This window comes from Sciurus vulgaris (assembly GCF_902686455.1).
Source record: "Sciurus vulgaris genome assembly, chromosome: X".
Lineage (NCBI taxonomy): Eukaryota > Metazoa > Chordata > Mammalia > Rodentia > Sciuridae > Sciurus > Sciurus vulgaris.
In genome coordinates, this window is record NC_136471.1 from 137928100 (window position 1) to 137955576 (window position 27477).

At 57.1% G+C, this 27477-nt stretch overlaps 1 protein-coding gene across 1 annotated transcript; it reads right to left on the bottom strand.

Moving 5' to 3' along the window:
• Positions 1 to 17806: 17806 nt before the first annotated feature.
• SHOX (SHOX homeobox) lies at positions 17807 to 27241 on the bottom strand (the record flags this gene model as incomplete). The annotated part of the gene is made up of 5 exons (XM_079123952.1): positions 17807 to 18052; positions 19505 to 19593; positions 19672 to 19729; positions 23486 to 23694; positions 26959 to 27241. The coding sequence occupies 5 exons, from the start codon at positions 27239 to 27241 to the stop codon at positions 17807 to 17809; spliced, it is 885 nt and encodes a 294-aa protein (XP_078980078.1).
• Positions 27242 to 27477: the final 236 nt, after the last annotated feature.

Below are 27477 nucleotides of genomic sequence, written 5' to 3' on the forward strand. Positions count from 1 at the left end.
CTTGACTCTGGGCAGCCAAGCAACTAGGTACAAAAAAATCTCACTCAGGTAGGAAAAGGACATGTATATTGGCGGCAGCCAGAAGTTCTTCCTTGATGGCAAAGAAACTTAAGGAGGATGAGCCAAAGACCAAATATGGCTTCACCATGGACATGAGCACAGGGCTAAAATAGGACGAGCTCATGGGACCAACCCCAGGGGCTGCCTCCCAAGGAGACATGATCTCACAGAGCCAATATGGTGGAACTCATGGGACCAACCCCAGGGGCTGCCTCCCAAGGAGACATGATCTCACAGAGACAATATGGCAGAACTCATGGGACCAACCCCAGGCACTGCCTTCCAAGACCACAGAGATTCTCCAGGCCAGTGTTACATTTTCATGTATGCATGGAAATTTTAATGATAAAATCCATCTTTATGACTCGTTATTCAACAGTATAAAGGAACTATTAGCGCAAACAGCAGTTTGGGTGAATTTCCAGATAATGGTCCTTAAAAAATTGCCAAAAGTTACCAATAATGTGATTTTTTTTTCCCCAATAACATGCTTGAAGTGTCAGACTCGGGGCTGCTGAGGCTGCTTCCTGCTCACAGATGGCGCTGCTCCTGGTCCTCACAGGGTGGAAGGGCAGGGGGCTCTCTGGTCTCTGTAGAAGGACCCTGGTCCCCTTCCTGGGCTGCACCTGCTGAGCTCAGCCCCTCCCAGAGCCCCACCTCCCACACCAGCACCTGGTGAGGACTCAGCACAGGAACTTGGGGACACACACTCAGGTCCCTGCCCTGCTCAGAGGGCTGGTGCATCCCCGTGTGAGTCTCCTGGGCTGCAGTGACCAGACCCCCAGCCCTGGGCTGATGGACCCCAGACCTGACCGCTCTCAGCTCTGCAGGCTGCAGCCCAGGTCCAGGCGGGGCAGACTCGGGGCTGCTGAGGCTGCTTCCTGCTCACAGATGGCGCTGCTCCTGGTCCTCACAGGGTGGACGGGCAGGGGGCTCTCTGGTCTCTGTAGAAGGACCCTGGTCCCCTTCCTGGGCTGCACCCATGAGCTCAGCCCCTCCCAGAGCCCCACCTCCAACAGCAGCACCGGGGGCTTTAGGGCTGGAGGTCTAGGTTTTGAGGGCACACGTGCAGACCGCGACATTGCAGGACAGTTTTGCAAGAGGCCAGCACTTGGGCAACCAGCTGGCAGGAAGAGGCGCTCTGTGCACGGGCTTTTACAACTGTGTCCGCATCACTAAGTGTGCAATTTAATCTTTGTCAAGATGAAAAAGTGCATTCGGTGATTAATGGAAGAAATGGGAAAGGAAGGAGGAAGGAGAGGGAAGGAGGGAGAGAGGGGACAGAAGAAGGCAGAGGAGACGCGGCCGAGGCAGAGACGGCCCTGCCCAGCCCTGGCGCTGCCTCTTCCCCTCTCTGCAACCACCTCCTTCGCTCTGGCTTTGCTGACCCATCCTGCCCTTCAGAATCGAACTCCAGGCAGCCTCAGAAAAGCCCAGCCTCCCCATTCGGCCTCCAGAAAATCCTCCATGCTCTGAGTCTCGGCACGAAGCCCCAGCCGCTGATCTCCAAACACCTCGTCCTGCTCTTGAGGAGGGTCACCCTGGGTCCCCGTGGGGAGACCCACCGCAGTCTTGGCGATTTTCCACGCGTCCTTTTGACCGGTGGCCTCCGCTTGGGGGCTCCATCTGTATCTCTGATGGCACGTTAGTGTATTAGTTCTTGGTGCAAAAAAAAAAAAAAAAAAAAGTGGTTTGGTTGATGTTTCGCTCAGGCAACGCGACAGCCAGGACTTACCAGAGACCAAACGTGAGTCCGTGAATACTGATGAGTGCAACGCGAGCATCGACTGACCCGGCTCCTGAGATGTCATCTTAGAAACTCCACATCCGCACCCACGGAGGAACTGGGCACAGCAAACGGTACCTAGAGAGCCCCAGCCCCAGCACTTTTTATTTTCTATGTAGAGACAGGGTCTTGCTAAGTTGCTTCCGGCCTCACTAAGTTGCTGAGGCTGGCCTCCAAATTGCGATCCTCCTATCTCAGCCTCCGGAGCCCCCAGGATGAGAGGCGTGCCCCACCCTGGGCCTGGAAGAGCCAGAATCTTTAAAAGAAAAAAAAGAAAACAAAATCGACAACAGAACACGTTCGTCATCCTGAGTTTCCTAAATAACCCTTGAAGACAGGAACTTGTGTTTCAGTCTTGCGTCTGTCCCAGAAAATCAGGGGTATTAATAGGACACATCACGTACTGAGGGGAAAGGACCCAAAATAGAGCCCGCTCGGGGCTTTGCTGCTGCGTGGTTCAGACAGAGGCCTAAATAGGGGCTTGCGGAAGGCAGAGCCGGGGGTGACAGAGAGATGGCCTCCGGGCAAGGGTGGAGGCTGGTCTCGGTGACAGAGAGAGCCGGCAGCAAGAGATTCACGCCCACCGCCGATCGCTTGGCAGCTGGCGATCTCAACATGTGCACGGGGTCTGAGGGGACACTGGCCCCCATCTTGCTGGTCCCCAGCTGCTCACGCCCATCGAGGATGCAGACCCAGCTGCTGTCAGGGAGGGTCCTGGGCCTCCAGCAGGGAGGCAGGAACCGCAAGAGGGAGAGAAGGCAGGGGTGCCAGAGGGCCTGGGCTCACCAGGGAGGGCACGGACAAGTGTCCTGGGGCTGCTGCACCAAGTGACCACACCTGGGGCTTAAACCGCAGGAAGCCATCTGCTCCCAGCCCTGGAGGGCAGAGGCTGAGACCAGGGTCCCAGGGCTGAGCCCCTCCACAGGCTCAGGGAGGCTCCTTCCTGCCTCTCCAGCTCCTGGGCTCCCTGGGCTGGTGGCCCCAGCCCTCCAGCCTCTGCCTCCGTCTCCACGTGGCTCCTCCTCTGTGTCTGTGTCTCCTCTTCTGTCTCTTGTGAGGACACGGCCATGGCCTCAGGGCCACCTGCCCAGGAGGGGCTCCTCTCAGGACCCTGCACTCACTGCCTCTGCAGAGACCTGTGTCCACACCAGGTCCCCTGCACAGGTCCTGGGTCAAGATGTGGACAGGACCAGCCTCTTCCCAAGGTGTCCAGCTGCCTCCACAGGCTCAGGGAGGCTCCTTCCTGCCTCTCCAGCTCCTGGGCTCCAGGCGGCCCTCCGCTGGTGGCCCCAGCACTGCAGCCTCTGCCTCCATCTCCACGTGGCTCCTCCTCTGTGTCAGGAGGCTGAGGCCAGAGGATCGCAAGCAGGAGGCTAGCCTCAGCAACTCAGCAAGAGTCTGTCTCAGAATAGAAAGGGCTGGTGTGTGGCTCAGTGGGTAAGCCCTGCCTGGCAGGCTTGAGGCCCTGGGTTCTGTCCCCCGCACAGCAGGGCAAAGCCCTGCGGCCCAGCCTTAGATTTTGAGCCCCACGGGAAGCAGAAAGGGGTCGGCAGCAGCCAGAATCGCCGAACCTCAGGCAATAGTATGGTGCACGGGCTCCGCGCACCCAACTTGGGAAGTTCCGCCAGCGGCAACGGCTGCTGTCCACACGCGTCATAAACCCGCAGCTCTCCAAACGGTGCCGATCGGTAGGGAAAAAATGATGATGCATCTTCCCTCTGCGTCCCGTCCACAGCTCGCGCCTGGCCGGGATCCGGTCTCCACCCGGTGGGAAGGGCCGAGGCTGCCGGTGCGGCTGGCGGAGGAGAGCTTTGCAGGCCGGCCAGCTCCGCGGACGCTCCAGGGACCCTCGGGGAGAGACCCCGCGATGGGCGGGACCTCGGGGCGGAGCGGGCGCCTGGGGTGCTGAGGGCACGACCCGCCGGAGGCTGCTCCCAGAGGCTGCGCGGCCTCGATCCCTGTGTGTCTCTCTGTATCTCTGCCTCTCAATGTCTCTGTGTCTCCATAGCTGTGTCTCTTAACATCTCTGTGTCTCTCAATATCTCTCAATATCTCTGCCTCTTGACATCTCTGTGTCTCTCAACATCTCTTTCTCTTGACATCTCTGGGTCTCTTACTATCTCTGTTAATCTGTGTGTCTCGACACCTCTGGGTCTCAACCTGTCCCTTGACATCTCTGTGTCTGCCGGTATCTCTGTTCACCTCTGCGTGTCTCCCGTCGCTGCCTCCTGCCCCTCCTGCTGGCCTCGACTCTCCCTCCCCGACTCTCCCTCGCGGTCTCCCCATCCCTCCGGGGCATCGTTTCCGCGCCTGGCCACAGTCCAGCTGCTGTGCATCCTCCCACCTGCCCAGCCGGCCAGTCCCTCGCAGGTCTCCAGAGGGGGTGCCGGGGGTCACCGTCCCTCCAGGACTGGGCACTGCGCAGTGGGGTCTCCGCAGGCCGGTCCAGGTGTGCTGGGGCCTCCTGGTCACCGGGTGCCCCTACCATAGGCGAGGCCCGCGGCAGCCCCGGGTCCCCCGGCCCTGGCCTTGGCGGGGCTCCGGGCATTTGCTCTGATCTTTGCTTCGGTCGCGGGCGACTCGATGCCTGCATCGTGTTCCATGCGGAGCTGCGGGTGGAGCCCAGGGCCAGGCGCCCAGCGAGCGCCCGGCCCAGCTTCATCCTCACGTGGCCCCGCCTGCGCCTGCGCAGTGCGACGTGCGAGGGTGATTGACAGGCGAGGTCAAGGCCCAGGGCTCGCAGGTCCAGCTTCAGAGGAAGCACTGAGGACCGGGCAGGGTTTCGGGAGGAGGGAAGGAGACCCGGGGTCTCCGCCGCCTGTGCCTGCAGCCCGGGCTCTGGCGAGTCCCCCACGCTGCCCGGGACGGTACTTCTGGTCTGGGCTGCGGGGAAGGGAGTCCTCGCTCCCGGGTGGGTGCCCAGCTGGCGGGGGCCTCCGCCTGCTTCCCAGGGAGGCGCCTGGAGGCTTCCAGGTGCAGCCTAGGGAGGCCCCTACGAGGGCAGGGAGGTGACCGCTGGTTCTCAGCCCTGCAGAAACATTCAGGGCCAGGAGAGGCCAGGAGGCCCTGGTCAGCCGGCCAGGGCCCTGGGCCATTAAACCTCGGACTACTGGAAGGTTCTAGAAGGGGGTGCGTTCACAAGGCAGGCTGCAGGGTGAAGGATGTGGTCCTGCAGGGCAGGTCCCAGGGAAGGAGGGGGAGGGGGAGGAGAGGAGGGAAAGGGGGGGAGGGGAAGGAGGTAAAGGAGGGGGAGGAGGAGGAGGTGAAGGAGGACGGGGAGGGGGAGGAGGAGGGGGGAGGGGAGGAGGAGCTGGAGGAGGAGGAAGGGGAGGGGGAGGAGGAGCTGGAGGAGGAGGAGCAGGAGGAGCAAGAGGAGGAGGAGGAGCAGGAGGAGGTGAAGGAGGAGGAAGAGGGGGAGGGGAGGAGGAGCTGGAGGAGGAGGAGGAGGAGGGGGAGGGGGAGGAGGAGCTGGAGGAGGAGGAGGAGGAGGAGCAGGAGGAGGTGAAGGAGGAGGGGGAGCAGGAGGAGAAGAAGGGGGAGGGGGAGGAGGAGCTGGAGGAGGAGGAAGGGGAGGGGGAGGAGGAGCTGGAGGAGGAGGAGGAGGAGCAGGAGGAGCAAGAGGAGGAGGAGGAGCAGGAGGAGGTGAAGGAGGAGGAAGAGGGGGAGGGGAGGAGGAGCTGGAGGAGGAGGAGGAGGAGGGGGAGGGGGAGGAGGAGCTGGAGGAGGAGGAGGAGGTGAAGGAGGAGGGGAGGAGGAGGAGGAGGAGCAGAAGGAGGTGCAGGAGGGGGGGAGAGGGGGAGGAGGAGGAGGGGAAGGGCAAGTGGGAGGAGGCACAGGAGGAGCAGAGTCTGCTTCCTGGCAAACAGAACTAGAACAGCAAGGCCGACAGAGGATCACAATGGCCGAGATTCCAGCAGAAAGATTCGCGTCCAGGGAAAACACCAGCCAAAGCAGAGGTGGGTTTTCTGAGAAGATCCACGTATCTGGCAAAGCTTTAGCAAAACCTCACCAGGAGCAAATAAAAATAGGAACCACACCAGGGAGGACAACTGACTAGGTCAGAAGAAGAGGGGCGGCTACCACCTTGCAGGAAGAAAAAGGACTTTCTCATAGAAAATCACAGAGAAAGCAATGAGCGCTGGAGGACGTACTCACAGGAAGCAAAACCTGAGAAGAACACAATCGTCTCAAAAGATGCAAAAAATGCATTTGAGAAAAGTCAAAGTCTTTCCTGATTTGAAAAAAAAAAAACAACACTCAATGAATGAGAAATGGACTAAAATTTCTCCAACCTGATAAAAAGCATCTATGAAAACTCATGGTTGCCATCACGCTTAAATGGCAAACCCTGGAAACAATGTTAACAGATCCGAATCAGAAAGAACAGGGTGTCCTCTTGCAGGATGTCTATTCCACATTGCACTAGCATTCGGGCCAAAGCAATTAGGCAGGAAAAAGAAATAGAGTATTCAAGTGGAAAAGGAATGACTCTTTCTCCTTTAGCAGATGTCCTGATCTTGTAGAGAGAATCCAGAGTCTACACACTGATTAAAAATTAAATAAGTGAGTTCAGCTGGGTTGCAGGATATCGCAGCAATCTACAAAAAACAATTGCCTTTGAATACAATACCAGCCTGAAATGAAATTAAAAAGCCCAATTGTGCTCATGAAAAGAATAAAATACTTAGAAGTAAATTCAACAGAAGAAACACAGGCTTGCACACTAAAACCTACGGAATGCTGTTGAAAGAAATCCAGGAAGACCTAAGTCCTTGGGAAGACAGCCCATGTTCATGAGTCGGGAAGGAAGGCGGTAATTCTAAGGGGATGTACAGATGCAATCCACCATCTCGTGAAATCCCAGCTCCTCTTTCCCGGCATGAATTGACAAGTTGGTTCCAAATGTTTTATGAGAATGTAAGGGACCCAGAAGAGCCACAGCTGACTTGAAAATAAGAACGATATTGGAGGATTCATTCCTTTCTCTTTCAAAACTTTCTACAAAGCGGCTTTTAATAAGCCTAGACAGGTAAACCAACAGAACAGAACTGAGCATCTACAAACCATTCCATATATTTGTGCCTAACTGACTTTCAACAAAAGAACCCAGAAAATCCACTTGCAACAGGAAAACTGTATAGCCACGGGGGGGGGGGGTGGAGAAAAAGTGCTCACTCCCTCAGATGACATGCAAAAATTAACTCAAATGAGTCAAAGATCCAAGATGTAAGAGTTAAATTATAAAACGCTCAGAAGAAAACACAGCTGCACGTCTTCATGACCTTGAATTAAGTGGCGGTTTCCTCGCTAGAACATCAAAAGCACAAACAATTCAAAAAAGAAAATATATATATATATATCGATTTAGACTTCATCTGAACAAAGAACTTCTGAGCTTCAAGAGACACTACCAAGAAATTTTAAAGACAATCCATAGAGTGGGAGATAACACTTACAAATCTGATAAAGGTCTAGTAGCCTCAATATATAAAGAACAATAGCAACTCAACAATAAAAAGGCACATCACTGAATTTAAAGTTGAGACTTTAAATTGACATGTCTCCAAAGAAGATATGCAAATGACCAAGGAGCCCATGAAAACCTGTTCGATATCATTATTCATTAGAGAAATGGTCCTTAAAAGCTCCAATGAAATATCACTTGCTGCCTCTAGACTGGCTACAAGCAAAGAGACAAACGATGACGAGTATAGTTACGGACTTTGAGAAACGGTATCATGTTCTGCTTGCTGGAATGTAAAATGGCATCATTGTTGGGGGAAAAAAATGTATCAGTTCCTCAAAACATTCAAAAGAGCTCATATATGACCCAGCAATTCTACTCCTTGGGAACATACTCCCAAGAGAACTGAAAACTTGTATGCAGAGAGATTATTCAGAAGATCCAAGAAGTGGAGACAGCCCCAGCATCCATTGATGGAGGAATGGGTGAATAGAGTGTGCTTTGTCCACATCGTGGAATATTACTCAGCCATGAAAAAGGATCGGCGCTCTGACACAGCTTAGTAAATAAACCGGACATGAAATACAACACGAGTTACGTCTCCTTTTATTTTAAATCAGCAGAAAAAGAAGATCCACCGTACTGGAAAACAGATTCCTGGTTGTTGTTCAGGGATAAAAAGGGATGCAGGGACTCTGGAGAGATTGCTAAGCGGGTATGAGGTGTCTCTTCAGAGTGACAGAAATGTTCTGGAAACTGATAGGCATGGACAGACCAGGAAGAAGAAGTAAAAAGAATCCACTGGTTTATGACTCACACTGTAATGCAAAAAATTTCCATTTTGAAAAGATCATGCAGGGCTCTGTGCCTGGGAGCACGATTAATTAGGTCGTTAGCGCGCATTAGAGCTCGGCTCTCCGTAACGACTAGAATCACACGGAAAAAAATGCTTCTCGTGTTTCCCCGTCCATCTCCAGAAACAGGATACGCCAGAAGACAGAGGCCGTCGTCGGCCCCCTGACAATCCGGGACAGATGCGGAGAGACGCCCACCCAGGGAGGTCTTGGCAGCGTGCGTCCCTTCTGCTGTCTGACCACCTGGGCGTGAAAACCAATCTGCACTTAAAGTCTCGTTTCCCCTGACTCCTGCGTCTGCAGGATCAGCCTGCGTGAGCCCCTGATGCCGAAAAAATAATAATAATAATAATAAAGTACAGGAAAATGGAGCCGGGGACGAGAGGACCGTTTGCCCCGGAGAGAATTTTCGCCTTGCCTCTTGCAGATTTTTCTCCAAGGCGATGTGTATTTGGGGCAGGACTCTTCTTTCTACCGCCTTTTTTTTTTTTTTTTTTCTTGAAATCCTTATTAAGCAGAAATGAGCACTTTGCAGAGACCATCTGGCAGTTCTCAGTGATTTTTGCAAAGAGTGTCTAATAAGCGGATCAGACCCGGCAAGTTTCCCCGTCATTAGGGTGGAAATGGGAGAAAGGGCGGCCGGGCCGATGCCCACCGCCTGTCTCCTCCCCCAGCTGCACCGGAATGAAGGAGCATGACAGTTTCCAGCTCCGCCAGCCTGCCCGACGCTCAGCCCGGCTCAGCAGGGACAGGGCAGGAGGGGCAGCCTGATCCTAGGGGGCCCCAGGGCCATCCGCACCAGCCCAGGGCTGGGAACCCAGGGGTGGCAGCAGACGCTGATTGACAGTCTTCACAGTGACAGGTCTCCTGCCTCCTAGGACCAGGAAGTGGAGAAAGGACTTCACATCCATCACCAAGCGAAGGACCCCGAGGGGGGCTCCTGCTGGTCAGGTGGCCCTGAGGCCATGGCCGTGTCCTCACAAGAGACAGAAGAGGAGACACAGACACAGAGGAGGAGCCACGTGGAGACGGAGGCAGAGGCTGGAGGGCTGGGGCCACCAGCCCAGGGCTGCGTGGAGCCCAGGAGCTGGAGAGGCAGGAAGGAGCCTCCCTGAGCCCATGGAGGCAGCTGGACACCATGGGAAGAGGCTGGTCCTGTCCACATCTTGGCCCAGAACCTGTGCAGGGGACCTGGTGTGGACACTGGGTCTCTGCAGAGGCAATCAGGTACCTGAGAGTGATTGACACTCACCCCTGTCTTTCAACATCTCCTATCAAACGATGCCTCTCAGGAGACCCAGCTGCCCTGGGGCCTGCCACACCTCAGCAGCGACGTCCCTTAGAGCTGCGGTTTGGGGCCCAGCAGACCCGCCGCGCAAGCCGGTGGTGGCTGCAGGAAGCTGGCCGTGGCCCCTGAGGTCCCGCATGGATATGAGGCTGGGGTGACCCACCGGGGACGTGAGGCAGGAGCCGCCTGGAGGAGCTGAACTTGGCCTGGGACCCTCGCTGCTGCTTGTCGGCAGAATGTGTCCTCTGGCCCCATTGCGGAGGCCACCTGCTGCCCAGTTCCCTGGGAGACCCCTGACCTGGGTCCCTGGGACGCCCCTGACCTGGGTCCCTGGGAGACCCCTGGCCTTGGTCCCTGCACACCCCTGGCAGGTCCTGCGCACCCCTGGCAGGTGGCCCAGCCTGGTCATCTCACAGAGCGGTCCTCACACAGTGCTGACCACTGCTGGGCTCGGTGGACAGGTGGTCGTCCTCCACCCCCGTCAGATTCCGAGGCCTGCAGCGAAGGCGGAGGCGGGGTCCGGGCCCAGCGCGGCTCGGGCGCGGCTCAGCAGGACGCGCACAGGCGGCCCGACGGCCCCTCCACGTCCGAGTCTGTCTGTCGCCGCTGTGGCTGGGTGGTGGCCGGTGGGCGGCGGGTCTCCGTGCGTCTCTGGAGACGCCGCAGGTGCTGCCGTTGCGCGCCCGCTCGGGGACGCGTGTTTCTTGGTGAGCTGTTGCTGGGCTGTGTCCCGTGTGCACCCTGTGATCGTGGCTCATCTCTGCCAAAAAAAAAGAACTGGGGGCCTTGTCCCCAAAGCCTATCAGACAGAGGAGAAGGTAGCCGGGGGGCGCGGGGGCGCTCGCCTGTCACCCCAGCGGCTTCAGAGGCTGAGGCAGGAGGATGCAAGGTGGAGGCCAGCCTGGGCATCTTAGGGAGGCCCTCAGCAACTCAGGGAGACTCCGTCTCAAAATAAAATACAAAAAGGACTGGGGTGTGACTCAGTGGCTAAGCAACCCTGGGTTCAAGCCTGGCTGCCAAAAAATAAATTAATAAAATAAATAAAATAAAAATAGAAGAAGTTAGAACATTTAAGAAAACCGAGATTTTAAGCAAATAACATAGCAAGATACCGAGTGGGAAAAAGTCTCTTTACTTCAAGTAACTTCCAAACAAATGAATTTTAAATGAAAAGGAAAAAAGGAATCTCCCTGCCTCTTTAGGGTTCTGACGGAAAGCATGCCGTAATGTGCACTCTGTAGTTTTCTGTATTTCCAAGGAAATCTCTCGAAGTTTAAACAAAAGAGATTAAAATAAGTTCACTTTTTGGAAAAAAATAAGAATGATAATTTTCTCAAATCCGGGGTGTGATAACGGGACTTCTGCTCTTGGGAGGACTGGCCTCATCAGCCTCTGGCCTCTCTTGGATCTCGGGGTGGATAGGCCAGGGAGTCAGAAACGGCTTGATTTTCTGGAACAACTGACTTCCACGGGCCGGGGCTTCGGCAAGCCCATGTCTGTGTGCTGCTTGCTTTCCCTGCTTTTCCTTTAGATCCCAGGGTTTTCCGTTTTGGAGCGTAAAAGTCAGGCGCCAGCAGGAGCATGGCAACCGTACAGAGAGAAAACGGGAGACAAAGAAGAGGTTTCCCTCAGGAATCGGAGTGCAAGACAGGCCTAGCCGGAAGCTTCCCGCCCGCCTCGTCCTGTCTCAAAGTGCGTTCGCCTGGGCGGGTGGAAATTGTGTTTGGAAAAGTGTGTCCTGATGGTGGGAAGAGCTCTTAAGACGACCCACAGAAGACTCGGAGAGAGAGGGCAGAGAAATCTCCCGCACATTCTCAAGTAGGCCAAGAGGGGACCTGAAGAGGCATGGGCAGGGACGTGGTTGGTTTTAGAAAGGGATTCTGTATCATTGCAGCAGAGACAGGATTGCTCAAAGTTGCAACAGAAACAGGGATTTCTTAAAATTGCAACAGAGAGAGAGAGATTCCTTAAAATTGCAACAGAGATTCCTTAAAATTGCAACAGAAACAGGGGATTCCTTAAAATTGCAACAGAGACAGGGATTTCTCAAAATTGCAACAGAGACATGGATTTCTCAAAATTGCAACAGAGACAGAGAGTCCTTAAAATTGCAACACAGACAGGGGAGTCCTCAAAATTGCAACAGAGAAAGAGATTCCTCAAAATTACAAGAAAGACAGAGATTCCTTAGAATTGCAGCAAAGAAAGAGATTCCTTATTGCAACAGAGACAGGGATTCCTTAGAATTGCAACAGAGAGATTCCTTAAAATTGCAACAGAGAAAGAGATTCCTTAAAATTACAAGAAAGACAGAGATTCCTTAGAATTGCAGCAAAGAAAGAGATTCCTTATTGCAACAGAGACAGGGATTCCTTAGAATTGCAACAGAGAGAGAGAGAGATTCCTTAAAATTGCAACAGAGAAAGAGATTCCTTAAAATTACAACAGAGACAGGGATTCCTCAAACTTGCAACAGAGACGTAGATTCCTTAAAATTGCAACAGAGACGTAGATTCCTTAAAATTGCAACAGAGACAGGGATTCCTTAAAATTGCAACAGAGAAAGAGATTCCTTAAAATTACAACAGAGACAGGGATTCCTCAAACTTGCAACAGAGACGTAGATTCCTTAAAATTGCAAGAGACAGGGATTCCTTAAAAATTGCAACAGAGACAGGGATTCCTCAAACTTGCAACAGAGAAAGATTCCACAAAATTGCAACAGAGATTCCTCAAAATTACAAGAAAGACAGAGATTCCTTAGAACTGCAGCAGAGAAAGAGATTCCTTATCGCAACAGAGACAGGGATTCCTTAGAATTGCAACAGAGGCAGGGATTCCTCTGAGTTGTGACCGAGAGGCTGCTCCTATGCAGAAGCACCTCTGAAGAGCCTATTTACGGTGTCTCAACCACGAAACAACTGTGTCCCTTACATCTCCCCTGATGCTAGTTGTCCCCAAAGCGTGGGGCTCTTTGGAGACCTGGGACAGATGCACCGTGGACGGCCATCAGAGACCCTCACTCAGCTGGGACCTTAGAGGACCTTCCCCTCCTGCCCATGGCCCTGGCACCTCTGCAGGCAGCCAGGAGCACACTCTTAGGTCCTGCGAGACGCGCAGCAGACCTGGACTCGGCAGCTCTGGGCTTGGCTCCAGCCTGCAGCCCGTCAGTCAGCCGGGAAAACGAGACCAGTAGCCGAGTCTGCAGGGAGGGCCCAGGGCCTCTCCAGCAGCTTCTCCAGCTGACGCGTCTCCGAGAGCCGGCACAGCCAGCGGAGCTCCCGACCCTGCGTCCACCCACTCAGGGTGGGAGACGGTCACCTGTCCAGGCTCCACAGCCACCAGCCACAGGGCCTCCCTGCCCGCTGGGGGTGTCCTGAGGAGCCCATTCCCACTTTCCTGCCTTTGCTGGCACTTGTGGTTTTGATCGGAACCCAGCAGCGCTCAAGGTGGCCCACGCCAATCCTTCCCGCTCCTTCCCATGGGAGATAAAAGCAAAAGCAAATAAAAATGTCCATGTTTCATGGTGCCACGCTCGGACAGTGGACGGAAGTGACAATCTCACAGCCCAAGCGCCGCTGGAGGGTCTGGGAAGAGGGATCTCAGCACCTGGCTTGATTTGAACTCGGGGTTTGGTGTCCTGCCCGCCATCCCTGGGCAAGCACGCAGCTCCTGGAGGCAGGAGGAGGGACAGGAGGCTGAGCCTCCTCCAGATGTGCCAGGGGACACCCAGGGACCCACCAGGTGCACCGCTGCCGGGCCACCTGTGCCCACCCAGGCTGTCCTCCGAGGCCAGAGCCCCCTGGGGCTTCCTTGCAGCCTCCTCGGGGGTGGGGTGGCCGGGGAGAGCGAGGTGCGCTTTCAGTTTATCTTTTGAACACTTGAGTACAAATCTTTATGTTTATTTATATCTCCGTTTTACAAGATGTACATTCAAACTACAAGGTCAGACGAAACGCACGGCGTATGGCTGGGAGGTTACGCAGGAGCCCGCGTGCCAGGCGCATGCATGACCAGCCAGGGGAGAAAAAGAAATTTAAAAAAATTAAAAAAAAAAAAAAAAAATTCCCGGGAAAGGCCTTTCCCCAAAATAGCAGGGGGATAACAGGTTTGCAGGCCGTGGGGTCTGGGGGCAAGTTGTTGTTGTTATTATTATTATTATTATTATTATTATTATTATTATTATTATTCATCACCTTAGCGATCCTGGTAGGTCCTGAGGGCTTCGGGAGCAACCCCAGCCCGGCGGCGACCTCATGAATCATTCTCGTTGCTCATAAATTGGGAGAGAGCCCAGTGGGGGGCCGGGGAGAGGGAAGCCAGCGCCTCAAGAAATAGAAAAATAAATGCCAAGCGCTGTCAAATTTACACTCCAGCTAATTAAAACAGCACGCATGTAGGAACTTTCAGCAACGACAGAAAGAAAGAATAAAATAAATAACACAGCCGCACATGTGCATGCGCCGCGGGCCGGGCCCTGGGCGGTGGGCCCAGAAACCCGCGCCGCCCCATAAATAGCACGTCCCACCGCCGCCAGGCGCGCCTGCGCGCATTGCTGGCTACCCACGAAATCCCCACCAAACCCGCACCCTCTCTGAGCGGCCCCGCTTGCTGCCGTTTCCAACGCGTGCCAATGTTCTCTTGCAACATAAAGCAGGCACCCGAGACCAGCCCGTCCACCCGACGTGGATTCTGGTCCCCTGCGCAGGCCTCGCCAAGACTGGCAGCAGCCCAAGAATCAAAAAAAGAAGAAAAAATAACCTGCGTCATATGAATTAGTCTAGGGTGGTCCTGGGACCTGGGGGGAGGGGTCACCAGCTTCTCCACCTGCACCACGCAGGAGGTGCTGACCTGCAGGACAGCCTTCCTGCATCCCGCACCGGGAAGGATGTAGCGCACGGAGACGCTCAGGGCTCGGGCCTCCAAGAGAGGGGTGCATGCGGGGTGTGCCTGGGGCTCAGAGCAGGGCCGGAGGTGACCCCCTAGGACAGCCGTGATTTTAGCAGCCAAAGGCAGCCTCCCAGTTAGGTGGGACTGGTCACCTGGGGAACACAAATGCCCCGTGGTCAACTACAGGATCAGGAGTGGGATTCAGCCCACAGGTGTGTCACGGCACCGTGTGTGCGCGCGTGTGTGTGCGTGTGTGTGCATGGGGCTGGACGCCTGGCCACACAGAGGCTGCAAGACATTCTCGTCCCCTTAGAAAGGTACCTTTTCTCGCGCTCAGCAAAGCCACTGCGTCCCATCGGGTAAATCCGACACCTAAATCCAGGACTGAAACCTGGTAAGTCCAACGCCCTGGCCCGAGGAGGCGGCTGGCGGGTCTTCCGGTCTTGAGAGGGAAGGAAAACAAAGGTGTATTTGTGGGGAGTCGATTTTACCCGCACAAGGACGTCAAGGAAACATGGCTGGACAGGGCCATCGGCATCCTGAACATACCGGCTGGCGGCATTTGCTAAGGAACCCAGCGTCCACCACGGCTCTGGCTGTCTTGCTGGACGTGGCCCCAGACCTGCCCATGGAGAATCCAGAGCAAGAAAACGGGCCCCAGGCTATACCGGCAGCTCATGTCCACAGACCCACAAACTCTCACGTAGGGCCAGGACCACAGCCGAGACAGCCACCCCGTAAATCTGATTTCTTACACCCCACATCAGGGTCCACCGGCCACCCCAACAAGAAAAACTCAGGCCGAGGTGGCCGGTCGGGGGACACCAAGACCACCCAGGTCACCACCAAGCTGTCCCCCCAGAGCCTTAAAAATCCAAGGAAGGGAAGGAGGAGCAGAGGACGAAGAAGCCCTGGGCTGGCCGTCCCTCCTTGGCCTCTGACGAAGAGCCCCTGGCCGGCTAGCCTGCTGGACACCTCTGTGGCATCCAGCTGAAGTCTTGGGACAGAGAGGGGAAGCTGAAACGGGGAGCCCCAGACTGGCTCCCTGCCCTTGTTCACCCTACAGAGGAACTGCGGCCTCTGCAGGGACAGCAGCCCAGGGAGCCAGTCCCAGCAGCAGCTGGGGGTCCCCGGAGGCAGGGAGGCTGAGGCCCGGCTCCCTTTCCCTGTTAACTCCAACACAAACAGGCACTGAGGAGGCCGCCCCTCAGCAGAGACTCTCCAGCCTGGCCCAGGACAGTCCAGTGGCTTCCGCCAACCTCACTTCCTGCCCAGGATCTGCTTCCCCATCTCTCTGCTCAGGAGCCCTGAGTTCTCACCCAGGTTGGGGTGGCCCTCCAACAGGACCCTTAGGTAAAAACGAGCTTCTCCCGGGTGGACAAAAAGAATTCCAGCTGTGCAGAGACAGCCTCTGAATTTTCCCGAACAGCTCCTAGTGCCAGGAGTTAAGGATTCCCAGCGCAATCTCGCAAATCAAAATTCAAAAATGAAAGCAAATCCTCCCTCATGCCTGGTGGACGGGGAGGTGATTTTCCGTGATTTAAAAACACCCTCTTGACATTCTTCCTCTCTCCATCACTACTTAAACGCACTACTGCCATCTCAAAATTTTTTTAAAAAAATGTGGAAGGGCCTTCTGGTTTGTATAAAGAGTATCAGATGATACAAATGAGACATGTCCAAATAAATCTACATTTCCGCCCAGCATCAAGATAGACAGCATCCTCTTATATGGAAGGGGGATATCTATATCTATATATATATATATATATATATATATTTTTTTTTTTTTTTGAGAGATGTTTCCAAATCAAGGAGTGAGAGAAGAAAATCACCAAGGCCAAATCTTGGAAATCTCAAATCCTTCCTTTTGGAAAGAGAGCTAGGTATAGGGAGCACGGGCTGGATGGCCAGTTGGGACAAGTGAGTGGACAGAGCCCTCTGGACAGGCCTAGAAAACTAAGGCAAAAAGAAAAAAGTCGATGCGGATGTGTCTTCGAGGTAGACAAGGCCAGCCCTGGCTCCCTCCTGAGGGGCAGGATGCAACACAGTCCTCTGGGACTCAGGTGCCTTCAGCCCAACCCTGCTTTGGTCCTCATTGCCAGCGGCTAAGACAAGTTGCTATTTGGTGTTTTATGCATTGGGGGGAAATAAAAGCCAGGGGGTCTGGGGTTGGGGAGAAAGAGAAGAAGCGGAGGGGGAGGCAGGCTGCCTAGCTATTGCAACTATCCTTTCAAGACCTCCGCCAGGCCTCTCCCTCTGGCAACCAAAGCTGCTGGGCTCCAAACTCCGGCCCTGGCACCCAGGCGCCGAGGCGCGTTCCTCTCAGGTGCGTGTGGCACAAGCTCACCTCACCGGGACCAGGGCGACCTCCCTGGCCCCTCGTTTTGGCAATGCCCACCCCTCCACGCCCTCCCCTCCCCACCCCCAGCATGGCCAGACCCGCAGCATGCAGGACGAGGTAATGTCCATATGCTTCAAGAGTGCACGGCTAATTTTTTTTTAATCTATAATATTTACAATATTGCACTTTTTCTGCACCTGGCTGCATTTCATTAAAGTTTAATACCGCCTCAGTATTACGCCTTCAAACCACGCCCCCGTCTCTTACGCAAGTCATTTGCATCTGAATTCTGTCAAACAGCAACCCAAAAAAAAAAAAAAAAAAAGTCAATTCGGGAATCAAATACTGCAAAAGTTATAAAGTCGCCTAATCTATGGCACAAAGAATCCCAATGCGTTCCGGTGTCTGGGGGCTACGCGTGAGGGACAGGGCATGAGGAACAGGGCGCTCCTCCCGCAGATGTCCCGAAGGTCACGACGTGGGAGAGGAGGTCTTCTCACCCCTCCGGGCCACCGGGCGACGGGATCCGTGCGTTATTGCTGCCTTCCGGGCGGGGCGTGGGGGCCGCGGAGGAGGGCGGACCCCTGCCTCGGATGCCAAGGTCCACGGTTCCAATCCGCACGGGTTCTTCAGCAAGCCGGGTGAATAAGATCATGGCCGTGAATACATCGCTGGCCCCTCAGCGAGGGCATCTGGAGCGCAGACCAGCCCCAGAACCTTTTGTTTCAGAGACTCTAGGATTCTCCGAAAGGTGTGCAGTTAGCCGCATGCAAAGGACAGGAGCGGAGAAGGACGCGGCGCCGCGGGGTTCCGCTCCGCGCAGGCCCCAGGGCGCACCGACTCCGCGGGCAGGGCCGGGGCGCGCCACCGACAGTCGCCGGCTGGCTCCTCCGCGGGGTCCCAGCGGGGGTCTGGCTGCGCTGCGCGTCTGCAGTCCCCGGAGGCCCCCTCCCCAGGCCCGCCGCGGGCTCCCAGGAGGCCCGGAACAGGGAGGCCACCTGGCCAGGGCCGGCGCCCTGGCTCCGGGGCGTGTAGGCGGCCGTGGGGGGACTCGGAAGGGACGAGTGCGGGACGCAGTGCGGGCGGGGTCGCGGGGCTGGGCGCGGGGCCGCGCGGCGGGTCAGAGCCCCAGGGCCTCCGCGTGCTTGCGCGCCTTCAGCCGCAGGTCGGCGATACTGGAGTTCTTGCTGTTGCTTTTGGCCGCCGCGGCCACCACCGCGGCGGCGGAGGCCGACTCCGCCAGCGACGCGATGGGCAGCCCAAAGGGCGGCGGCGGGAACATCAGGTAGGGCGCGTGCGCCGCCAGGTGCGGGTGCAGGTGAGGGTGTGCGTGCGCCACGCCTTCCAGCTGCAGCTGTGCCTGGACCTGCGGGGCAGACGCAGCGTGGTCAGGACGCGCCTTGGTCAGAGGGTGGGCCTTCCCGCCCGACAGACCCCAGGCACCACTTTCCCCCTTTCTCCTGCATCCGGGACCACCGCCCACTTTTCCTCTCCGGCCCACGGAACCTCTTATGTCCTCTAAACATCCACGTTCCGTTGTGGCCACCGGTCGCTTGGGGCAGACCCATGTCTGGGCGCCTTGGGCTGACAACTGGTCCCCGCTCCCCAGTTGAAGCCCCAGGTGACACATCCCAGAAGCAGACTTTGACCTGCTCTGGAAAGGAGTCCGGGCAGCGCAGTCAGGCCTGCCGACTTGGACGGCCCAATTCCAGTGGGGCCTACGGACAGGCGCCACATGGGGCAGAGGCCAGGCTGTGGCCGTCCTGGGGAAAGGTGCGGCCAGGAGGAGCGTCTCTGGCCACCGGGCCTGTAGATGGGCCCAGGCGCCGAGGAGAGTTGGAATCCAGGAGAGGCGGGGGCAGGGTGGGGGGCCGTCCACTGCGCAGGACCCGCCCAGGAGGCCTTTCCCGCTGGGCTCGCCCCGAGTGGTAGAATTGAGGCTCCGTTCCCCTGATGCCTATTTATACCCTCACCCCCACCCTCGCATGCCAGCCGAAGCCACAGCCAGACTGGTGGGCCCTCCTGCCCCTCCCGCAAACATGTCCAAATATAAACCTGGCCTGTCCTCTTGGAACAAAACAGTTGCGTGTGTCCACTGCCCGTGGCCCTGCCAGAGTACCCCTGGTCGACCTCCCTATGCCCTCCCCTCCTCCAGGTTGGGGCCCAGGAGGGCGCGCAGGGCCTGGCACTGTGCAGTGGGGAGCGCAAGAGGCCTCCAGTGCGGGCCCGGGTGACACGGGGCCTCCAGCCCTGCAGCCTCCAGGCCCCACAATCCACCCATCCTTGGTACAGGGCGAAACCGGGCCCTGGGGATCCTGGCGCTCCCTGGCCTTCTTCCAATCTCCTGGCAGCGTCGTGCCAGGGACCCCGCGGCTGCTGCGCGCTCCCCAGCCCCGAGGTGTGGGCCCGGGAGCCTGGCAGTTGCCGCCAGCAGAGGACCTCGGGCTCGGGGGCGGGGTGATGAGGAGCGGGCGAGTGTGGATCCCAGCCCCACCCCCGGCGCGGACAAACCCCTCCGCCCGCCCGGCTCCAGGAGGTAACCGGGTAGGTGGCGGCTCGGTGGGTGGGATTTTCGCGTTCTTTCGCCCCCCTGAATTTTGTGAAAGTGTGCTTGGGTTTGGTTTTCTACCTTCCCCAAGGTGACTCTTGAAGTTTTACGGCCTGATTTTAATATGTGCCAAAGCGTCTATAATGTCCCCTTGTAAAAGCGGCGGGCTTTCTTCTGCGAGCCGGCGCGAAGCCCGCGGGGGCGGGAGGGGGTGGGGCGGGGAGGGCGGGGGAGGGGTCCCGCGCTACTCGGGAGCAGCAAACCCGCTACCTGTTGGAAAGGCATTCGCAGGGCGCCCATGTTCACGTAGGGCGCCACCCTGCAGGCGTCCAGGTGGCTGGCGGTGCCCAGGATGACGCCTGCAAGGGAAAACCGGGGCGGTGAGCACCCAGGCCTCCAGGCGCCCCCGGCCCGCCCACCCTCGGGCCCCAACCCACCTTTATGCATCTGGTTCTCTTGTTTCCGGCACTTGGCTCTCCGATTCTGGAACCAGACCTGAGGACCAAACAGACAGAGGCCCACCGGGCGTGAGCAGGGCAGGGCCTCCCAAGCCAGGGCTCCCCTCCTGGTCCACCTGGGGCTGGACCCTCTCCGCCCCCTTAAGTGAGACCTCGGCATTGGAACCTCGGCATTGGAGAGGAAGGCCAAGTGGCCCAGTCTGGGTGGCCGCCACCCCAACACACACACACACACACACACACACACACACACACTCTCACACACTCTCTCTCTCTCTCTCTCTCTCTCTCTCTCTCTCTCTCTCTCTCTCTCTCTCTCTCTCTCTAGGCTACCCGGGGCTGCACAGGACTTTTGAGAGGAGCCACCAGAGTCAGGTGCACACACAGTCTCTGGCTCGCCTGTGCCATCAGGCTCCGCGCACCCTGAGCCCAGAACCGTCCGCGCCCTGTGGTCCCTCCTCGGGCAGCCCTGAAGGAGCGGGCTGGGGAATCAAGAGGGATGAGCATTACCTAGGGGACCCCCGACAACCAGCCTCCCTGAGGCCGAGCTCACAGTAGGGCGACCTGTCAAAGGTCTGGGTGGAAGGGCTGTGCCACCTTCTCCAGCTGGGCCGAAGTCACAGTCCTGACATTAAGATTTGGGTCCCAACGGCCCCCCAGCCCCCTCCCACTGTCGTTCTTCTTCTGGCTCCGCTGCTCCCCCAAAGAGGCCCCTGTGGCGAACGGAGGGCATCTGGTCTGTTCCCGCAGGGAATGCACACGCCCCCCAACACGCACACCCCCCAACACGTACACACACACACCCCTTTAATCGCGCGGCCTTCCTCAACTGGCCTTCTGCGTGCTGCCCTCCTTTTACGGCCTCCGGGACAGTCACTGTCCACGCGGAATAATTAGCACAAAGCCGGCCTTCGACCGCCACAAGTTACCCGGGGGGGCTCGGGCCTTGAAGGAAAGGAGAACTTCCCAGACCCTGGCGCTTAAGACCCGGCTTCCTTCCTGGGAGGAAGAGCAAGCAGCAGCTGAGCCGTGGACCCAGCCGATGGAACTGACTTTCCAGAACGTTCGCAAGCCGGTCCCCGCAGGCAGCGGCGGAACCTGGAAAAGTTTTTGCTAGTTCCTCTGCAAAGTGCTTCCCAAACAGCAAACGAGAGAGAAACAGAAAGCAAGCCAGCCAGCCAGCCAGCCAGCCACCTCCTGCCAGTCTGGACGCGAAATTCACAAATTCACAAACCAGGGCTCCATTGGCCGGTCTCCTCCCCACCCCCAGCCCCGGGGGACTGGATCCCTTTCAGGCCGGCCCGCGCCGCTCTCCTCGGGGGGTCCAGGATCCTAGTCCCGGGACTGCCAAACCCAGACGCGCCCCAGCCGCGCGCGCTCTCCCCTGGAAAGGCCTTTTTTTTTTTTTTCCAAAACCAAAATTTAAATCCTGCAAAAGCAAAAGCTCACTTTCCTTTTAGCCAGAGGAAGGGGAGGGGGGAGAAAGAAATAAGATTATGAAGAATAAAAGTGATGAATTAGCCGCTGCATTAAGCGATAATAAATCAGTCTTGGGGTGATTTGCGATCAATTCCAATTAAGGCGGAATATGCTAAGTAAAGCGCAGTACACTGCTTTGGACAGTCATTGCTTCATTACGGGGACCACTGCTGATTTCTTTCACAAACGATGTAATCTGATTTCCTTTTGATTTCCATTACCGACAGTGAATAATGACATTTAATTTAGCTCGGTGCCATAAACCCAAAGATATTTGTTGTAATTAAATTACCGCCTGCCCCTCACCGCGGTCTCATAAGTTTCCATTATAAACCTGACAGCTGGGCGATATGAGTTTCCAGTACAACACAAAAATAAAAGGTTAATAAGGACTCGCTTCCATAGGACACGCAATTTATTTACAGCAAATTTCCACACTAAATTGAAACTCTATCTTTTAACAACACGGGACAGGCTGTACCGAGAAGGATTACCGAAGGATTCAGAGGCAGGATGAAAATATCGTTCTTTTTCTTTTTTTCTTTTTTTTTTTTTTTTTTTTTTTTTTTTTTGTCCTCCCGTTCCCCACCCCCCACGATTCTCACCGCCCTGCGAGTTTTTGCACTAATTGATTTTTATGGACACTTTCCGCCACCAAGACTCTTTATTATGTGATTCTTTTCCCCGTGGCCAATAGAAAACCCACGTCTTGTACCCGCCCTGCCTGCGTTTGTTTTTATTGTTATTTAGGGTCATTAAATTTTAACTCGCCCCTGGATCGATAGCCCTTTCTTTACCCTGCTCTCGCCCCCCACCGCCCCAGCCCACCCACCCACACTGCTCTGCTCTTGATTTCGGGGTGGGCTGAAGATCTGCAGACACCCAAGAACCAATTCTCTGCAACTTGGTACCTCTGTGCTAAGGTGCGATTCAGTAATAGACTACTGAAAAGAAATAGTGTGGAATTAAATTACAAGTAATTTATTTTTATAGAAACAGTACATCAAGGCTCGGGAGATTATTACAGATCCCAGGCAGAAAGACACTAGGAGATGACATAAAAGTTGAAGTCCCCTTAAGCAAAAGTTTAATCTTTTGATTAATTTATAGGGTGCAACCTAATCCATCTTCCTCGGGAAGGGTGTGCAGCCCAAGGCCCCTCTCCGGAGGCCCAGCCTCTTCCCTGGCCGAGACCATAGATGCTCCTGACGGGCTGATCTGGGGAGGGGGCTCTTCCCAGGAAGGACAGTAATGGGCACGGGAGGGAGAGTCCAGCCAAAGATGCCTGGGGGGAGGGGTTGTTTATTTGATTTTAAGAAAAGCTTTTTACCGTAGCAACAGAAAAGAGGAAGGGAATCCCCGCAGTGAGAAAAACATTTTTTTTTTAAACATTTCGGGACAACAACTAGCCAAGGCGCTTGCAATTTCGTTTTGGAAATAAGATGCGGGGAACGTGGTGTCTGAATTTGTTGACCCCCCTTCCTCAACGAACACGGAAACCTGTTCTTCCAAAACACTTTGGTTTGACTGGACCTGCCCACTCCCCGCCGTTTGGCAATATTAATTTCATTTACTTAGAGCCTGTCCCTAGGGCCTGAGGATACTGACTCTCTCTGCCTCCCGCCCTCCCTCCCCAGCCCTTCTGTCCAGCTTGGAGGCCAACTTGAGGCAGGAGAAAGAGAATTGGGGCTGCCCAGGTGGACCTCCCTGGCGGGACCCAAAGCTCCTGAGGAAAGCGACCCAGAGTGGCATTTCCGCCGCACCCTGCACGCCCAGCAACGACGGGGGCAACCCAGGCGGAAGGTCTGCAAGGCCAGCGAGAGCGGCTCCTGGCGCAGGCGTCGCCTCTGCGCACGTGCGGCGCACACCAGGGCCCCCGCCCGAGCGTGCTGCCAGATGGGCATCAAGAATTCATGCGCTCCTCCGGGAGCGCCACCAGACAGCCCCCGCGCCCCTGCGCCGCGGCTAATCCGACCCTGCGCGGGCAGGAGCGGGGCTCCCTCAAGATGCCCGAGAGCGAGCGAGCCCCTCACCGCCCACCCCTCGCCGCCCTCCCCGCGGCCTCCGCGCTCCCGCGGTTGGAGAGGACCCGGGGCCTAGCAGGGGAAGGAGGCGAACGCAGAGGCCCGGTTTGGGACGTGCTAGCGGTGCAGGGCGACCCCGGTGCCCAGAGCACTTGTTTTCGGGCCGAAGTTCTCCGGGAGGCCCGGGCGGCTCCAGGAGGCCGCTCTCACAGCCTTTCCACCGGAGGCTCCTGCTCGGAGAGGCGCTGGGGGCCCCGGAGCCGCCGGCGGCGCCGCGAAGGGCGTCCTACCTGCACGCGCGCCTCGGAGAGCCCCAGGCGCTGGCTGAGCTCCTCGCGCATGAAGGCGTCGGGGTAGTGCGTCTCGTCGAAGAGCCGCTCCAGCTCGTTGAGCTGCTCCAGGGTGAAGTTAGTACGGCTGCGCCGCTGCTTCAGCTTGGTCTGCCCGTCCTCGTCCTCGGACTTCACGTCCTCGCGCTTCTCCTTGCACTCGTAAATACCTGCGGCGGGGCGGAGGGCGCGGGGCTGAGCGGCCCGGAGTCGCTCACCCCGCCGGGGCTCCCCAGCCCCTGCGCCCGCGCTGTCCCCCCGCGCCTCGGCTCCTGCCTGGTGGCGCGGGATGGACGGCTCTGCGCGACCTGGTGAGAACCCGTGGGCATAGGGGCTGCGGAAGGGACCCTGGGGAGGAGAAGCAGCCGGGCTTCGACAAGTCAGCCAAACTCACTCAGAGAACGCGCGCGCGCGCGCGCGCACACACACACACACACACACACACACACACACACACACTTCTTTTGTAATAACTCCGGCATAACAACACCACGGTGTTTCTTGGCCTAATCTCTGAATAGTTTCCTCAATTATCCACTTTCCTCTGTTGACATAGCCTAACCCTCTTTTTTTTTTTGGAAGGAGACTGTGGTGTTAAATATTATTTTTAAAGCAAAGAAGCCGAGGAGGAATCGCCCGAGTGTGGGCGCCCCAGAGGGATCCACGGAAAGCCGCTGCCCCGGGCGGCAGCTCAGCCCACCGGGCGGCGGCCGAGTTGGCCTCTGTCCGGGCTGGGGCGGTGGGACCAGGCGCAGCCCGGGGCGCATCTCCTGCTGCCCGAAGGCAGGGCCGCGTCTGAAGACTCAGCCCCGCGCCAGGGGAGCAAACCAGGGAGGAGGCCCGGGCCTCCTCCTTGGTAGCACACACACCGTCACACCCCTCTCCCACCAGGATGCCCCAAATGTCACTTTTCAGGTGTCCAGAAATCAGGAGCGGGTTTGGATTTGCCTGGGGAAGGCCGAACGGGGCTGGATGACTGGCAAGAGCATCCGCATTCCAGCGATGCTTGCTTCCAGAACTTCCCTCTGGCCTTCCCACTTTTGTGAATTCAGGGGCTTGAAATAAAAGCCACTCCCGCCCCCATCCAGGCAGAGGCCGCTGTGAGCTGCGGTCTCAACACCCCTCTGTTTTGCTCTGCTGTGTTCTTTCTCCCTGATCATAGGGCCTGCTGGGCACCGGCAAAGAGCACCCCCAGTGCCCTAATTAGCTGTCCCCTGGTGTCACGAATAAGAGACTGGCAATTCGGAAGCAGTTCCAAAGACCTCAGCTCTGAAATGTCTCAAAGCAGCAAAGGACCCCTCAGAAGTCCCGACAGCCCAGAAACTTGCAAACCCCAAGCATCTGTAGAGAAAGAAAATCTTGGTGCCTGACTCCCTCTCCCGGGACCCTGCCCTGGGTATCAGCCGCTAAGTCCTTTATCTTTCTAAAAGGCCTCCCTGGAAGCTTCTAAGCATGGGGAACTTATGTTTCTAAGAGCAACCCGTTTCTTATCCAGGGAAATCCCCCTCCCGGAGACAGCCTGCTTCTTCCTCCCTTCCCTTCCTCTCTAAACCTCAACCCAGGACGGAGCCCAGTTGGGAAACGGGCCTTCCAGGTCTCCAAGAACCGAAGCTGGCTTTTTGTAAAATCCGCAGGGCTCTGGACTTGCCTGGGAGAACACATGCTGTTCCCCCAAACCCAGGCTTCCCATCAGGAGGCCAAGAGTGTCCCAAACTTCCTTCTGACTCCCATCTGGCCAAACCCAGTCTGCTTTTCAGCCCTCCCTGGGGGGTTGGAAGGCGGGCAGGAGGTACTCTGCACACTCAGCAAAGGGAAAAGAGTAGTTTGGAGATTTCTATTGGTTTCCCTGGGGTCTGACCCTTGCCTCCTTTCGGAAAGGGCTTGACAGCACGTGGGACGCTTCCCAGTGACCCTTTTCCTGGGTCGCACTCCCAGACAGGCATAAAGGCTCAGCCTCTGGGAAGGGCACCAGGAGCCCAGTGGCCGCATAAGTCCCTGAAATTAAATGGAGGCCGGAAGTAGCACCCAGGCCACAAGCTGGTCTCCGCGAGGGGAAGCTCTGTCTCTCCTGTGGATGACAGAGCCAGGTGTGTGAGGCAGCTAGTGGGGACCGACCCCAGGTAAGGCGGGCAGGCCCAGGCGGTGGGCTGCAAGGTTCCTGGGCTTTTAACTCAGCCTCTGTCTGCAGTCTGCTTCAACAAGGTCAAAGACACAGAGCCTGTCAGTCATCCTCTGGATCGCTAGGCTGTTCCCGGGAACTCTGTCACCAGGCACCCCAAGAGCCGGGAAGACTTCCTGGAGAGTTCATTCTGAGGCCTCAGTTCTGAGCCTCAGCAATGCAGACCGCCCTGGTCACTGACGTCTTATGCATTTCTTTTATAATAATAAAGATAGTAATAATAATAATAATAATAATAATAATAATAATAATAAATTAGTAGCCTTCTCAGTCGGTGCTCCTGAGAAATCGAGTCCCTTTCATTCCTCGGATATGTCTCCGTCAGAGAATCACTTTCTGCCCAGAGCCCCAGTCTCCTGCGCCCCTGGATGATTTTCATCAGCCCCAACCCTGCCCGTTCTCAGTTAAGGTTTGCGCAGCAGCGGAGCGAAGGAGACCCAGGGCAGGGGCTGCACGCCACGGGACGAAATGCTCTCCGACAGCCTCTCCGAGGGTCTCGGCCAGGCCCACCGCTTCCCGAGGCCTTCACAGCCGGGGCCAGACCCTGGCCACCTGCGGGCACGCTGGTGGTTTTAATTTACAGACCCAGAATCAAGCCTGCAGGTTCAAGAGGAAAGTTGTCCTCCCAGGAAAAGGGCCCCAGTTAACTAGGACCGTGACCCTCTCCGACCACGCGCCCGGCGCGTCCCCAGCGCTGCGGGTTTCTTGGGCGGGAGCCGAGGACCGCGGGGCGCCAGCACAGCGTGTGGACAGTACGGCGTGTGCGCGGGAGAGCGTGGAGACAGGCAGGCGGGCAGACACGCCCGGAGGCCCTGCTGGCGACCTGCGCTCGGACACATCCGCCCGATGCGCCGCAGCCCTGGAAGTTCGCGTGGCGGGGCGCAGAACCTCGGTCGGTGAAAAGGGCTGTGGGCTGCGGGCTGCGGGCCGCGGCAGGCCCGGACTCCTGCTCTCCCTGGGCTGCCCTGCCGGGCTGCCGGGCTGCCTGGCTGCCTGCCTGTCTTCCCGCCTGCCTCCGGGTCTCTGCGCTACTCCAGTGCGTTCCTTCCCCCACTCGTTGCTGACGCTCGATTGCCGGGGCCTTTCGGTCCCCGCTGTGGCTGTTAATTCCTAGAGTTTGGGGTCCAGCCGATGGCCGGCCGCGGCGCCGAGGGCCTCCTCCCCGCGCGCGCGGAGCGAGGGCCCAGCGGGCAGGCGGGGTGGCGAGGAGGCGCCGTCCCGGGAGGGGCCGGGAGCCGGCGCCCTGCGATCTTACCTTCCGCGGCCCTCCCCGCGCCGAACTCTTTCAGTTTATCTTTGTCATTGTCCACGTGGTCCTTAAACAAATGCACCGGACAGTGGCCACTGCCCTCCGTAACGTCCTGGAGGTTGGTTTCCGAGCTCCCGAGCTCCCTGGAGCGCGCCAGTCCGCTCTCCAAAACTTCCCGATAGGTGATGGAATCCTTCTTGCCGCCGCCGCCGCCGCCGCCACCGCCGCCGCTACTCTCTTTGCTTTTCTGGTCAAAAGATTTGGATACAAAAGCGGTGAGCTCTTCCATGGCTGCGCGGGGCTGCGGGGGTCCGCGAGGCGCGGCGGCGCTGGCTGGGAGCCGGGCTGTGGTCCGCACGCCTCCCCGCGCGGAGAGGACGGTCGGCGAGAGGGTGGATCCCTCCTGCTGTTATTTATGCCTTTCAATTTGAGATCTCACTATTTATACGCGGCTACCTCCGCCCAACCCCCAGCGCGCCCTGTCTGGAGCAATTACGACTCGGGGCTCGGCGGCGGACGCACGTA